This window comes from Trypanosoma melophagium, assembly GCF_022059095.1.
Source record: "Trypanosoma melophagium isolate St. Kilda chromosome Unknown ctg1segment0, whole genome shotgun sequence".
NCBI classification, from domain to species: domain Eukaryota; phylum Euglenozoa; class Kinetoplastea; order Trypanosomatida; family Trypanosomatidae; genus Trypanosoma; species Trypanosoma melophagium.
In genome coordinates this window covers 463,856-477,760 of record NW_027125132.1, presented here as the reverse complement: position 1 = coordinate 477,760, position 13,905 = coordinate 463,856, and the positions used below count along the sequence as shown (strand labels likewise).

The 13,905-nt window shown below is 39.5% G+C and overlaps 8 protein-coding genes across 8 annotated transcripts; all 8 read left to right on the top strand.

The window, feature by feature from the left end:
• Positions 1-182: 182 nt before the first annotated feature.
• LSM04_001873 (Tetrapyrrole methylase) lies at positions 183-1,439 on the top strand (the record flags this gene model as incomplete). Its single annotated transcript, XM_067335372.1, has 1 exon — positions 183-1,439. The coding sequence occupies one exon, from the start codon at positions 183-185 to the stop codon at positions 1,437-1,439; it is 1,257 nt and encodes a 418-aa protein (XP_067195018.1).
• Positions 1,440-1,685: 246 nt separating this feature from the next.
• LSM04_002476 (6-phosphogluconate dehydrogenase) lies at positions 1,686-3,125 on the top strand (the record flags this gene model as incomplete). The annotated part of the gene is made up of 1 exon (XM_067335371.1): positions 1,686-3,125. The coding sequence occupies one exon, from the start codon at positions 1,686-1,688 to the stop codon at positions 3,123-3,125; it is 1,440 nt and encodes a 479-aa protein (XP_067195058.1).
• A 647-nt stretch (positions 3,126-3,772) lies between these two features.
• Positions 3,773-4,786, top strand: LSM04_006940 (Mitochondrial substrate/solute carrier; the record flags this gene model as incomplete). The annotated part of the gene is made up of 1 exon (XM_067335370.1): positions 3,773-4,786. One exon carries the CDS (start codon positions 3,773-3,775, stop codon positions 4,784-4,786), a length of 1,014 nt encoding a protein of 337 aa, XP_067195326.1.
• A 1,070-nt stretch (positions 4,787-5,856) lies between these two features.
• On the top strand, positions 5,857-6,474 carry LSM04_007955 (Transport protein particle (TRAPP) component; the record flags this gene model as incomplete). The annotated part of the gene is made up of 1 exon (XM_067335368.1): positions 5,857-6,474. The coding sequence occupies one exon, from the start codon at positions 5,857-5,859 to the stop codon at positions 6,472-6,474; it is 618 nt and encodes a 205-aa protein (XP_067195387.1).
• A 377-nt stretch (positions 6,475-6,851) lies between these two features.
• LSM04_002744 (uncharacterized protein) lies at positions 6,852-8,648 on the top strand (the record flags this gene model as incomplete). The annotated part of the gene is made up of 1 exon (XM_067335367.1): positions 6,852-8,648. The coding sequence occupies one exon, from the start codon at positions 6,852-6,854 to the stop codon at positions 8,646-8,648; it is 1,797 nt and encodes a 598-aa protein (XP_067195072.1).
• A 594-nt stretch (positions 8,649-9,242) lies between these two features.
• Positions 9,243-10,190, top strand: LSM04_001345 (uncharacterized protein; the record flags this gene model as incomplete). Its single annotated transcript, XM_067335366.1, has 1 exon — positions 9,243-10,190. One exon carries the CDS (start codon positions 9,243-9,245, stop codon positions 10,188-10,190), a length of 948 nt encoding a protein of 315 aa, XP_067194985.1.
• A 2,186-nt stretch (positions 10,191-12,376) lies between these two features.
• Positions 12,377-12,943, top strand: LSM04_005878 (Ribosomal protein L31e; the record flags this gene model as incomplete). Its single annotated transcript, XM_067335365.1, has 1 exon — positions 12,377-12,943. The coding sequence occupies one exon, from the start codon at positions 12,377-12,379 to the stop codon at positions 12,941-12,943; it is 567 nt and encodes a 188-aa protein (XP_067195258.1).
• Positions 12,944-13,243: 300 nt separating this feature from the next.
• On the top strand, positions 13,244-13,810 carry LSM04_004232 (Ribosomal protein L31e; the record flags this gene model as incomplete). The annotated part of the gene is made up of 1 exon (XM_067335364.1): positions 13,244-13,810. One exon carries the CDS (start codon positions 13,244-13,246, stop codon positions 13,808-13,810), a length of 567 nt encoding a protein of 188 aa, XP_067195162.1.
• Between the last annotated feature and the right edge of the window lie 95 nt (positions 13,811-13,905).

Sequence of the window (13,905 nt, the reverse complement as noted above, 5' to 3'; positions counted from 1 at the left end):
ATTATTATTATTATTATTATTATTATTATTATTATTATTATTACTTCTTGGGAACGTTGAAATATAATGAAATAATTTTCGTTCTTTTTTTCCCCCTTTTCTTTTTCTTTTTTCTAATAAGCGAAGGGTGGAGGGGTGGTATAGGACGTACGTTTAAAGAAAAAAGAGAAAGAAGAAAGAATATGGCTATTCGACGAGCTGTTGATTCTTGTCTCTGGTGTTGTCTTACGAGAAGCAGCCTTGCTCTTGTACATCAACATCAATATCAAAAAGAGAGTCTCTATCATCAACGTAGTTTTTTCTCTTCTAACAGAAATAAATTGGGAACGTTTAAATACCGTCATACACGGACCACACCTGATGACGCTGTTAACCCATTAACAACTCCTACAAACATTGATGCAGGTGCACTTCATGTTGTTTCTGTTCCTATTGGAAATTTAAAAGATTTTTCTATACGTGCTCTTGATGTTCTTCGACAAGTAGACTATATTATTACAACAGATCGTCCAGCAACTAAAACGTTGCTTGATCTTGTTCAAATAGAAGCTCAAGGTCGTCTTATTCATTATTCTCGTAGTAATCGTTCTATAACAAGGGAAAGACTTGTCGAACTTCTTCGAGGAGGGAGAAGTATGGCGTTAGTATGCACAAGTGGAACCCCATGCATTGGAGATGTTGGTAGTGAATTAATACGAGAGATGCAAGCAGAAGGTGTACGTGTATCAGCAGTACCTGGACCATGTGCTTTAACGTGTGCATTGGCTGTTGCAGGTGTTACTTTTTCACCATATGAGGTTAATACACCTAATAATCAGACACAAGCAAATATTTCTTCTTCTTCTTCTTCTTTACGTTCTCTTCGTGACGGATCTTTTTTCTTTGGAAATATGTTGCCAGAGTCTCATGGGGCACGTTTACGTATTCTTCGTAATACGGTTGGACAGGCAAATTTTCCTTGTGTATTTTATGAAATTCCACGTCGACTTCTTCTTGTTCTACAGGATATTGCGGTGTTATTGCCCCGTCGCCGTGTAATTGTTGCACATGAATTAACAAAATTAAATGAATCACTGCATGCTGATACAGCAGGGAAACTATTAGCTTTCTACTCACGTGAAGAAGCCTATATGATGCTTAAAAAAGGACAGTTGGTGCTTATTATTGACGCCCCTGAGGCTGATGAGGCACGTGAACAGTTAGAAAAAGAAGCGTTTAAACGACAGAGATTAAGGCGAGATATTTCTGAGTTAGTTGGTGATCATAAGGATGATAGTGGGAAACAACAAAGTAAAGATTCAGCACAATCGAAACTAAAAAGTCGTCGTAAAATGTTGCTTAAAAAACGACGTGAGCGAATGATTGCACGAATCGAAAAGGAACAAGAGAAAATTCGTATGGCTATGATGATTAATCGAAATGATGGATCGAAACTTTAGTCCCTGCCTATTAAAGGCTTTTTTCTGTTTCTTATTTGGAGTTATTTCTTTCCTTATTTCTATCGAGTGTAATAAAATCCTTTTATTTTTCTTGATATTAATTATCGGTGAAATAGTTTTTCCTGTACTTGGGATTGTTGTTTCAAACCTTTTTTTTATCTTTCTCCCTCTCTTTATTTATTTTCTAATCAATGAAGAAAAAAAAAACAAATAAAATACAATATTGTACTTGGAGTTTATATTACAATGTCGATGGATGTTGGTATTGTTGGACTTGGCGTGATGGGCGCCAATTTGGCTCTAAATATTGCTGAAAAAGGCTTTAAAGTAGCGGTTTTCAACCGTACCTATGCAAAATCCGAGTCCTTCATCAATGAAAATGCCTCTGTGCCATTTGCCGGAAATCTAAAAGCCTTTGAAACCATGAAAGACTTCGCGGCGGCTCTCAAGAAGCCACGTAAGGTCCTCATCCTTGTCCAGGCCGGGGCCGCCACGGATTCCACGATTGAGCAGCTCAGAGGAGTGCTGGAGAAGGACGACATTATTGTGGACACCGGCAACGCCCACTTCAAGGACCAGGGGCGGCGGGCAGAGCAGCTGGAGGCGACGGGCCTGCGGTTTCTCGGGATGGGCATCTCCGGCGGCGAGGAGGGCGCCCGGAAGGGACCGGCCTTTTTCCCCGGCGGGACGCTCAGCGTGTGGGAGGAGATCCGCCCCATCGTGGAGGCCGCCGCCGCGAAGGCAGAAGATGGACGGCCGTGCGTGACGATGAACGGCCGCGGGGGTGCCGGGTCGTGTGTGAAGATGTACCACAACGCTGGTGAGTACGCCATTCTGCAGGCGTGGGGAGAGGCTTTTGAGGTGCTGCGGGCGTTGGGATTAAGTAATGATGAAGTGGCGTGCGTTTTTGAGGACTGGAAGACGAAGGGATTTCTTACATCATATATGCTGGATATCTCCATCGCCGCGGCACGGGCACGGGCGGAGGATGGAAATTACCTCACAGAACACGTGAAGGATTGTATTGGTTCTAAGGGAACAGGATTGTGGTCAGCGCAGGAGGCTTTGGAAGTTGGTGTGCCTGCCCCAAGTCTTAACATGGCAGTCATCTCACGTCAGATGACAATGTACAAATCAGAACGTATGGCAAACGCTAAGGTGTTATCGTGTGTTACGAAAGCACCTGGATATACCCTAAAAGATAAGAGTCCTAATGCTCCTGAAATTAAACAACTTTACAATGCTATGTGTATCACTATTGTGGCATGCTATGCGCAAATGTTTCAATGTCTACGTGAATTGGATAAAGTGTATAACTTTGGATTAAATCTACCTGCAACTATTGCAACATTTCGTGCTGGATGCATTTTACAGGGTTATCTTCTTAAACCCATGACAGAAGCTTTTGAAAAGAACCCTAATCTCAGCAATCTTATGTGTGCCTTTGAAAACGAAATTTCAGAAGGTTTACAATCTTACCGTGATATTGTGGCTTTTATTACATCTAAAACAGCAGCTTCACTACCAGTTATGTCAGCTTCTTTACAGTATACAAACGCGATGTTCACACCAACGCTTAAATACGGACAACTTGTTTCTTTGCAAAGAGATGTTTTTGGTCGGCATGGATACGAGCGCCTTGATAAGGAGGGACGTGAATCCCATAAATGGCCCGAACTTCAGTGATAATGAAGGGTTATTGGCAAACTAAAGAAGGGAAAAAATCAATATGGTCTATGAATTATGTAATTAACTGAGGGAGGGAGGAAGAAATCAGCTAATAAAGGCACTTTGAAGAAGAAGACCAAAAAAAAATCAGACATTACTTATCCTTAAATAGTGTTTGTCTTCATATTGATTCCCTCGCTTTGTTTTTTTTTTTTTTTGTAAGCGTTGTCTAGCTGAATCTTTTTTTTCTTCTGTCGTTGTTATTGTTGATATAATCCTTTGTATATCTGCTGTGTAACTCTCTACTTGGTTTATATATGTAAGTTTATTTTTTCTTCCTCTTTACTTTTTTTTTCTATTTCAATCATTAGGAAAAGGGTATTTGTGGGCTAGGAGACTACACTGCAACTCTGGACACTAAAGTGACTCTTCTGCCTCGTCACGAAAGAGTTAGTGTGGTATTTATTCTTTTTTTTTTGTTCTTTTTTTTGGGGCGTTTTTTTCAAAAAAAAATCGGTTTTTTTTTTTTTTTTTTTTTTTTTATATATACGGTTTGCTTGTTCTTTATCTTATAGCAAGCTCAAGCCCTTGTATATAAATATTAAAATATACAATCTAATAATATTATATATATATATATATATATATAGTTACGTGTACGCCATATGGCGGTATCAATTCAGATGCAAGGTACAACAGGGCATGATGGAGCTAAGCAACATGAGAAACCGGTAGGACCATTAATGCATGGAGCTGCAGGTATGCTGGGTGGTTGTATATCTACTGCACTCTTTTATCCACTGGATTTCCTCCGTACACGTACGCATACATACAAAGGAGGAAATTTATTTCCCCTGCAGTCTGCACGTCAAATTATTAAAGAGGAAGGAATAACAGGAATGTATAGAGGCATTACGGTATCTATTTTTTCTCATAGTCTGGGATGGGGAATGTATTTAATGGCGTTTCGAACTGCACAACAAAAGCTTTTTGGTCCTATAAAAACGGAGAATGGAATAATTGGTACTTTAGCTAGCGAGAATACTTATAAAGGTAGTGCTATATGTGATTTTTTGAGTGCCTGTATTGCAGCTGTTATTACTGGTACTATAGTTACACCATTTCATATAATTAAAACACGACGACAATTGTATGATGTAAGGAGTTATCATAAACCACGAGGTTTCTTTAGTAGCCTTAAAGCTATGGTTAGTGGAGAAGGTTTATCCTCATTGTTTCGTGGTGTTGGTCCACAAATTCTTCTTACAGGGAGTACTACTATTCAAGTAACACTTTATGAGGGAATAAAACGTGAAATATTTAGTGATAATAATAATCCATCAACAGCAGAAGTAGCAATTGCGTCTGCTATATCTAAAGCGACAGCATCAACTATATGTAACCCTCTTGAGGTTGTGCGAACACGCTTGCAAGACAAGCGAAATCGATCATTGGTTGAGTATCGCTCGATGAGTTCAGCACTTTGTACAATATGGCATACAGAAGGGGTTCTTGGCTTATATAGGGGTCTTCCAGTTAATATTTGTCGTGTTATTCCCTCAACTGTTATGGCTTTTATACTGTACGAGAAATGTCTCTCAGCTCTGATAACATTGAATTCATTGGCCAGAACTCTTCCAGATAGCCAGAAAGAACTCGGTAGTAGTCCATGTACATAAATTATCATTTGTTTCTGTAAGAAAGAAGAAGAAGTTTCTTTAGGGTGTTTTTTTTTTTTTTCTTACCAGACCTGTTTTTCGGGAATGCAGAAGAAATGAGAAGCCTTGAAAAGAAAAAAAAAATGTTTGGGAGTTTGAGGAAGAAAATATTCATTCAATTTTATGGTCTTGGTGCTTGATTTTATTGTTTTTTTTCTCCCTTTTCTGTGGGGGATTTCTTACTATTCACATTTTTTCTTTGTTTTTCTTCTTTCTTGCTGCTTTTTTCTAACACTCTCTCTCTTTCTTTATTTCGTCTGCTGTGATAGTTTGGTATTGTGACCCCTGTAATTGCATTATGCTTTATTTGTACAATTTACAGTTGTATTGTTATTGGATAATTTGCTGATACCAATGCTTTTAATAGGTGTCAAAAATATCACCGTGAATAGGAAATTTGTGGAATGTGAGTAGAGTAAAACCTCCTCATCTTTCTTTTTCTTTGAAGTTATCATGGGCTGAGAGCTATTATTGAACGCTATGGTATATTCGCAAAGAGTAAAAAAGTAAGTGAAGGGAATTAAGGGAAAAATGAATATTCTCTTTTTATGATCTGTTCGTTTTTTTTTTCGTTTTTCTCTCAATATTTCCCTTTCTTTGCATTGCGTTGTTGCTCTCTCAGATATCTCATGAAGCGTTCTTTTGTTATCAATAGGCTTTCGTTCGTTTTGTCTCTACTCTGCTCTTGCTGTGGTTAAGAAATGCCAGAGGTAAAGAAGGGGGAAGAAAAAAGAGACATACAATTATACATGCACACCAAGTATGATTTAAGCCCCTTCTTCTTTAATTGTTGAGTTATCACGTCTTTTTCTCCATTCTTCTTCTATTATGACATGTCACCGACCCACCCATATCATCATAATGGAGGAGGGGTAGGCCAAGGAAGGAAAAGAACGATAGAAAGGGAAATAATAATAGTAATAAAACAAACAAAATCCTTTCTTCACTTCATACTTCCACAAAGCCCAAAAACAAGCAATTATTTAAACAAAAAGAAAAAAATATAATAAAACCACAATAGAGTAGGGCATATGCTGTACCGTGAAAGTTTACGGAGTTCCAAGTCAGAGAAGGCGTCCTCTCGAGCTGCTAATGATGAAGCGAAGGTTTCTCTTTCAGCGTTTAGTTTCCTTTTTTCTGAGATGTGTACACGCGCCCATAATACACCAACTAAAGCACGTGATATCGAAGAAATTGAACAACGTTTGACGAGTCTTGGAGCGCTGGTTGGTGCTAGACTTATCATGCTCTCATCTCTAAAGGACCCACTTGAATTACAGCGTCGACCAACTACTATAGAAGCTGCGCTAAAACTTTTTCAGGATAAACTATGGTCACGTTGGTTTGGTAAACCTGCTAGTGATCTACAACGTGAGACAGGTTCAGACCGTTTTTTTCTATTTGATAGTGATCCTATTGTACTAAGACATGTGTATCCATCACCTGAGTATGTAGACGGAGAGGGACGTTGGAGCATTAATTACGCTAGTTTTATGGGTGGTATTGTTGAGGGTGCTTTAAAGTCGATTGGATTTGCTGCGGAAGTACTTACATATCATCAACCCGAACCTGGCAAACCACATCAATCAATTTTTGCTATTTCATTTCCACAGTATGTGTGGGACCGTGAGCGGCGAGTGCGTGTGTAAGAGATAAGTGGGAAAGAAGAGTTTTCCCCCTGTTGGTTTGCACATTTTTTTTTTTTTGGTCATGATAAGAACCTCAGCATTTTAACATCACTACCGAGTTGGCTTTTTTTTTCTCTGTATCTTGTGAAGTGTTGAACCACTGTGATGCTGAAAATGTTTTGTGATATTGAATGAGGTGGTTCCTGTCATTTCTGTACATCAGCAATGTATGGCCCCCTTTCTCCTTATTTAATACCTATATTTTTTCCCCCTTTTTTCCTTTTTCTTGCTATTATATATATATATATATATATATATATATATATATATATTCATATTTTCTTTCCCTAACATTGTACGACCCCACAACCGACCCCCCTGTTGAAAGCGTTTATGAAATGCATCGTCTGTCTGTTCTAGTTCAACTAAATAGATGGCAACCGCAAATGAGATTTGTGGCCTCGCACAAAGTCGGATCTCGCATCCAGAAGGAAGTGCAGGAGGCCATTCGTCGCTTCCGTTCAAAGTCCAACACACCGTGGGTGGCCATCTCCCGTGTTTCATCCATTCTCCCCGAAGAAACACGAGAGACACTGGCAGAATGGGGTGGTCTCGCCTGTTTTTGTCGACAGCCGCCAGAAGGTTCTGGTAGTTTTGGTAATAGTAGTAATAGTGGTACTAGTGCTTTTATTGTGAAGATGGTCAATGGTGTACTGTGTGTGAGAGTAAAAGATGTTGAAGTGCAAAACCCACCCAAACCTCGCACGAATGTTCTCCCTAAAGTATGTACAAAAGAGGTGGATATGGAATTAACTAAAATCTGTAGTCAACTTCCTGAAACACCTGTTCCTTTAGAAACTTGTCAGCGTGTTTGGGAGCTTCCAACTGTAGAAAATGCTTTACAGCAAGTTAATTATTTTATGGAACAAATTGAAAGTGTGTTAAAACGTTGCTCATTGGAACCCTGTTTGAGTTCATATGTTCAAATAGTATACTTTGGAAAACGAGTAGCTATAGTTGTTCGAGGACCTCGAACCATGTTAACATCATCTAATAATACCGATATAGAGAATGTGGGACCAAAGTGGGAATCGGAGGATTTTACTCCTCACTATGACCTTTGGCGTCTCTCACGTTTCTTGCGAACAGATAATTTTATTCCATGTAGTGAGATAATAGAACGAACTACTGATATTCTTCAAACTCCATTAATGCAAGTAGCATTAACGTATCCAGAACGAATTTCTCTACAACTTGGACCTGCCATTTCTCTTGAAATGGCCGATGAAAGTCGATTCTATATTAATGGTGCGTTACGTAATGAAATACATGAAATTATTGGAATGAAATTTATTTTATCTAAGGAGGAAATAAAACAGCATTTGTCAAAAGGAAATAGTAAGTTTACGAATTTAACCGATGAAGAGCTACAAGAGGAACGAAGGAAACTTAAAGAGCTTATGCCTATGAAACGACAAAAGTTACGACGTTCTATTGTTCGCGAGGAATTTAGACGTAAATTTCCAAAAGGAAATCCTCTTCTAAATCCTGATGTGGTAGCATTCCATATATATGATTCTATGACTCCGGGAGTTTGGATAAATAATGCGATGGTGCGTGAACTCTTACTACCAGGTGGTGGAAAAGATTCTATGCATGTTGGAGTAGATTTTTTTGATAAATATCCACATTTATTTATCACACAAGGTATCACGGCAACTTCTGTTAATGTTATGAGACGAGAACAAGGAATGGAGGATGTTCATAGTGATGGTGAAGCCTGGAAAAATACCATGTTCACAGATGAAGAAATTCTTCTTCTTCTTCTTCCCAGGCTTACTAATAAACGAGAGGATTGGGGAGATGTCAAAGTTATTGAAGTTTTACTTGCGATGTTACCACGTCATGTATTTAAGTACATGCAGCATAGGGGATGTGCGAAGAAGCAATTAGCTACTATACTTCAAAAGTATCCAGAGGCGTTTGAATTGCAAACGACAGGAACCGAAAGTGATACAAAGGAAGAGCAACAGTTAAAAGTACGATTAATTTCTGATGGTATTATTAAACTAGGGGTACAATTAGTGAATGAAATACAAGTATCAGGGAAGCACAAAATCATAGCGGAAGAGAATAAAAAACAAGGTGATGGTGATGGTGATAGTACTAATAGCTATGTTGCTGTCAAGGAATGAAAAAGAAAGATACTGCACTGCCTTTTGGGTATATATATATATATATATATATATATATATATATATTATTTTTTTTTTGTTCCACACGGGGTAATGGAGGTGGGGGAAGAAATAATAATAATAATATAATTCTCTTTTTTTATTCTCCTGTTTCGCTACTTGTAAAGTTTTTTTTTTACTTTTCTACTCGCTTGTGATTGCATTTGTGTGCATTTCTTTCCATGTTGTAATCTTTTTTTTTTTCGTTTTGGATTGTTTCTGTCAGTTTCCTTCTTTTTTGCCTAGACAATACATACGTATAAACTTCCTTCTTCTTTATTTCCCTTCTTATTTCAGTGATACTTTTTTTTCACCATTTTTTCATTTTTATTTTTGTTTTTTGCGGCGCCTCTGGTGTTTTTTCAATATTGACGACAAGGTAAAAGAACGAGGAGAAATAAGAAGAGGAAGAAGAGGGTAACAGAAAAAATATAAGAAAACAACAACCAAAAACGAAAAAGAAAAGATCTAGTATTATCAATACTATTATTATTATTATTATTATTATTATTATTATTATTATTACCGCTGGTCTCTGACGGGTTCTAATTAGCCATGGCGGGGGTCCTTACTGAGAACTTGGTGCTGCAGAAGACCAAAGTTGATAATATTCAACGTGTGCGCAAGTTGAATGTATGTGCGGCGCAGTTGACAGATATTGGTGTCCTGCGCCGTGCGGGTAATCTTGAGGTTCTTTCCCTCAGTCTTAACGAGCTTAGTGACCTTGGCGTACTAGAGAACTGCCGCCGTCTCTGCGAGTTGTATATGCGCAAGAATCGCATAGAAGACCTTAATCAGGTTTTACACCTCAGTGATATTCCACACCTTACCATACTCAATCTCGCAGATAATCCTATTTGTCAGGATCCAAACTACAGGCGTTTTGTCATTGCCGCCGTTGCTAGCCTCAAACGACTTGATGATGTTGATATTCTTCCACAAGAGCGTGAAGAGGCATTCCGGGTGTTTCCGAATCTACGTGCTATTGCCCCACCACCGTCTATTTATTGCGACCCTGTTAAGGGAAAGATGCGGCCTGCTGCAGTTCAGGGAAATAACTACGGCACGGCCCAACAACAGCATTTACAGGCAAGACACGGACAGGCCCACCCAATCCCGCGGCAGAGGGCAGAGGGGAGTGGCGACTTCTCACTGGAGCGGGGGGCACGTGGTCTCGGCAGTAGTGGACGGAGTCCATCCCGTAGTCCGACGAAGGGGCAATATGTAAAGAGAAGATCAGGACACTTAGAATCATCGCGGCAGGCGTACCATGAATCACCACAACGGTATCATCAACCACCACCGCCGCAGTTGCACAATGCTCAACCAGTAAGAAGGTCATTACAAGGGAATGGTGGAATAATGAATGCCATGCATGGAGGATCGGCGCTTCAAATTGGACCAACAGAGACTGGTGTTGTGCAAGCCGTAAAGGTTTTACTCTCAGAGCTAAGCGCTGATTCATTAGATGAAGTACGCCGATTTATGGACGCTCTACGTTAAATTTAGAGAGGATATTGGGGTTGTGGGAGGGGGTGGGGTAGATTACAAAGCAAAAGACGAAGAAAGTGAACAGAGTAAAAAGATACAGAGAGAGAAGGAAATAGGAATATGGATGAGTAAAAATAAATAAAAAAAGAAATGGCTTGTAAATAATAATAAGAAAAAGTGCTTTCCTTGGATATATGTGTGAGAAAAATGAAATGTTTTCTGACGATTGACCAACTATTTCCATTTTTGTGGTATTGGCAGCAGTTTGCACGCTTGTATGAGGAAGGAAAAGAAAGAGAGAGAGAGTAGAATGTTGGTCTAGAAAAAAGCAAAGGGTATGTATGCATTCATATATTTGCAGCTACAATTGGTGTAATATATACATGTATGTCTATATATATATATATATATATATTATAGGTGTGTGTGTGTGTGTTTGTTAAAAACACGAGATGCACTTTATTCACACACGTGGATTTCTTGGATTGACTGTTTGTTCGTTTGTATATGTGTGAGTACAAATTTTCGTTTATTATTATTATTATTATTATTATTATTATTATTATTATTATTGAGAAATGAGGAGGTACATTGGCGATAAAATTAAAGTACAGGGACAAATTATTTGGTGAGTAGATACTGGAAATTCGCAAGTATTTCCACACCCAAAGGATTGAAAGGGAAAACTGAGAGAACCAAAGGCAAGTAAAAATACAAAACGGCGGTGAGAACTTGTATTGGCTGCTGTTTCAATTCTTATTCTTTTTTTTCTCGTTGGTATTCCTGATTTGTTCTTCTTTTCCTACCATGATTTTATGCTACTCTGTTGTGGCAACCCTTGCGTTCTCTATGCATGCTTACTACCGGTTTTTTCTTTCTTTTTACCACCTTAACTTTTGGGCGCGAATGAATGAAGAGATCACAATTGAACGTAAGAGGAAATTTTTTTTAAGCAACAAGAAGTATAAGCGAGGACAAATATCTCTCTTACTCTTCCCTTGTTTTTTTCCTATATTCTTTATTTCAACACACTGCTGGCCATGAGGGAGGCACGAAGGGGAGCCATGACCCGATGTCATTTCTTTTTTGTGACCTTTCTACCTACGTGATGAATAACGCATCATATATATATATATATATATATGACAGCTGGTCTCAGTGAAGTAATTTTCACTTTTTGTACTTGGTTTGCTTTTTGATTTTGTTTATTTTTTCCTTTTCTTTTTTATTGGTTCATATGTGTAAACGTGGATAATCCCCTACTTTTCTATTCCCACGAATTCTGCAAAATACATACGCAGTCAAATATCCACGTTTACTTAACCGCATAAATAGTGGGAGGTGAACACATATGGAAAAAAAAAAAAGAAAGAAAAGTGTTTTTTGCAAAGAGTACAAAAGTTTTAGAAAATGAAAGAGATAATAGGGAAAAGAAGGGAATTGTATGTAGATAGATAAAATCCCCCAGAAAAAATAAAGAAAATAGAGGGGGGGATTAGTTTGGTAAAAACTTTCTTTTTCTCTCTTTTTTTTTATTATATCTATATATGTCTCTTTTTTGTGTGTCATTTTATGACTAACACGGCAATTCTGTGATGCTCTTTGGTGGATCGGATAAGCTCAATGATCTTAATGACATGTTTGTCTCTCTTTATATATGGTTGTTTATTTTTCCTTGTCTTTAAGAATGAAAAATGGAGAAAAGAAAGTAGAACCTGTCAAGTTATCTAAAGAGAGGAGTCTGGATGTGGTAGTTTTCGTCATCATCATGTTGAGATTACTCAACAAGTAATGTAGGGAGGTATGAATTCATAAAAATTCCACTGTAACATGAATTTATAGCTGTACGTGTCGCTAAAGCTCGGTAGACACAAGATGCTTTTACTTAAAGGAGAAAGAGACTTTCTCTCTCTCTCTCTCTCTTGATATATATATATATATATATATATAACGCAAATGCAATAACGTATGCTTTTTTTTTCGATTTCTGAGGCACAAATGGAATTAATTGTATTGTGCAACGTACTCTCAATTCATTCCTCTTTCTAATGCTTTTTTTTCTTATCCCATACTTGAAATCCCTCTATCTCTTCTTTTCTTTTTCGCACTCTTTCTTTCTTTCTTTGTGTGTGTGTCACATCTATATTGTACTAAAAAAAAAAACAAAAAAAAAGGGAATAATCGCGAAGGACAGCAATATGACGCGTGCTGGATTCAAGGGTAAGGTGCTCGGAAAGGAGAAGAAGCAGGCGCTGCTGGAGGCCCGCAAGAAGACAATCGCCTCCCGCAAGTCACGCGATGACCGCCGCTGGAAGCGTGTGCTCGCCACAATGGACGCGGAGAAGCGCAAGAAGTACCACGGCGTTGGCAACACCGCCGAGCACTCCCGCGTGCGTGGCGCTACCCGCGCCTCACTCCGCAAGCACACCGGCCGCAAGCCCGATAACATCGCCATGGAGGCCACCATCCACCTTTCCAAGCTACTCAAGAAGAAGACATTCCACAAGCGTGCACCCATCGCCATCAAGCGCATCAAGTCTTTCGTCGGTAAGCTGATGAAGACCAAGGACAACCGCATTGATGCTTCCCTCAACACCTACATCTGGCACAAGGGTGTGAAGGGCGTGCCCGGCCGTGTGCGTGTCCACGTGGAGCGTAAGTCTGAAACACTTGAGGGTGGCAAGCGCAAGCACTTCTACACCGTCATCTCCAACGTCCCAGTCTCAACCTTCAAGAACCTCACAACGAAGGTGATCGAGCAGTAGAAAGTTGTACCTTACTTGTAAGGTAGGAGAGTGCAAGATTGGTATTTCCCCTGATTTTCTGATTTTGTTCTTTTTTCCTTTTTTTCTTTTTAAAAAAAAGACAAAAATAAAATACCTTTTTATTTTTGAGTAATGGTTGTGCATCTATTACTAGTTTTATTACTCGTTCTTTTAAGGATATTTGCTAGGGTTGTGATACATTTTGAGCTTTTCTTTGTTTCTCTTTTTTTTTTCTTTTCTTTCTCGCTTTTGTTGTTTTACCTAAATTATTATTGCCTTTAGTGTCTGTGGAAGAGCAATATGACGCGTGCTGGATTCAAGGGTAAGGTGCTCGGAAAGGAGAAGAAGCAGGCGCTGCTGGAGGCCCGCAAGAAGACAATCGCCTCCCGCAAGTCACGCGATGACCGCCGCTGGAAGCGTGTGCTCGCCACAATGGACGCGGAGAAGCGCAAGAAGTACCACGGCGTTGGCAACACCGCCGAGCACTCCCGCGTGCGTGGCGCTACCCGCGCCTCACTCCGCAAGCACACCGGCCGCAAGCCCGATAACATCGCCATGGAGGCCACCATCCACCTTTCCAAGCTACTCAAGAAGAAGACATTCCACAAGCGTGCACCCATCGCCATCAAGCGCATCAAGTCTTTCGTCGGTAAGCTGATGAAGACCAAGGACAACCGCATTGATGCTTCCCTCAACACCTACATCTGGCACAAGGGTGTGAAGGGCGTGCCCGGCCGTGTGCGTGTCCACGTGGAGCGTAAGTCTGAAACACTTGAGGGTGGCAAGCGCAAGCACTTCTACACCGTCATCTCCAACGTCCCAGTCTCAACCTTCAAGAACCTCACAACGAAGGTGATCGAGCAGTAGATGCCTAACCATTGACACTGTCGTGTGCTTTTTATTTGTGATTTCAGTTCTTTGGGTGATTCACCTGATATTTGTTTTTTGTTTTTTTATAGCAT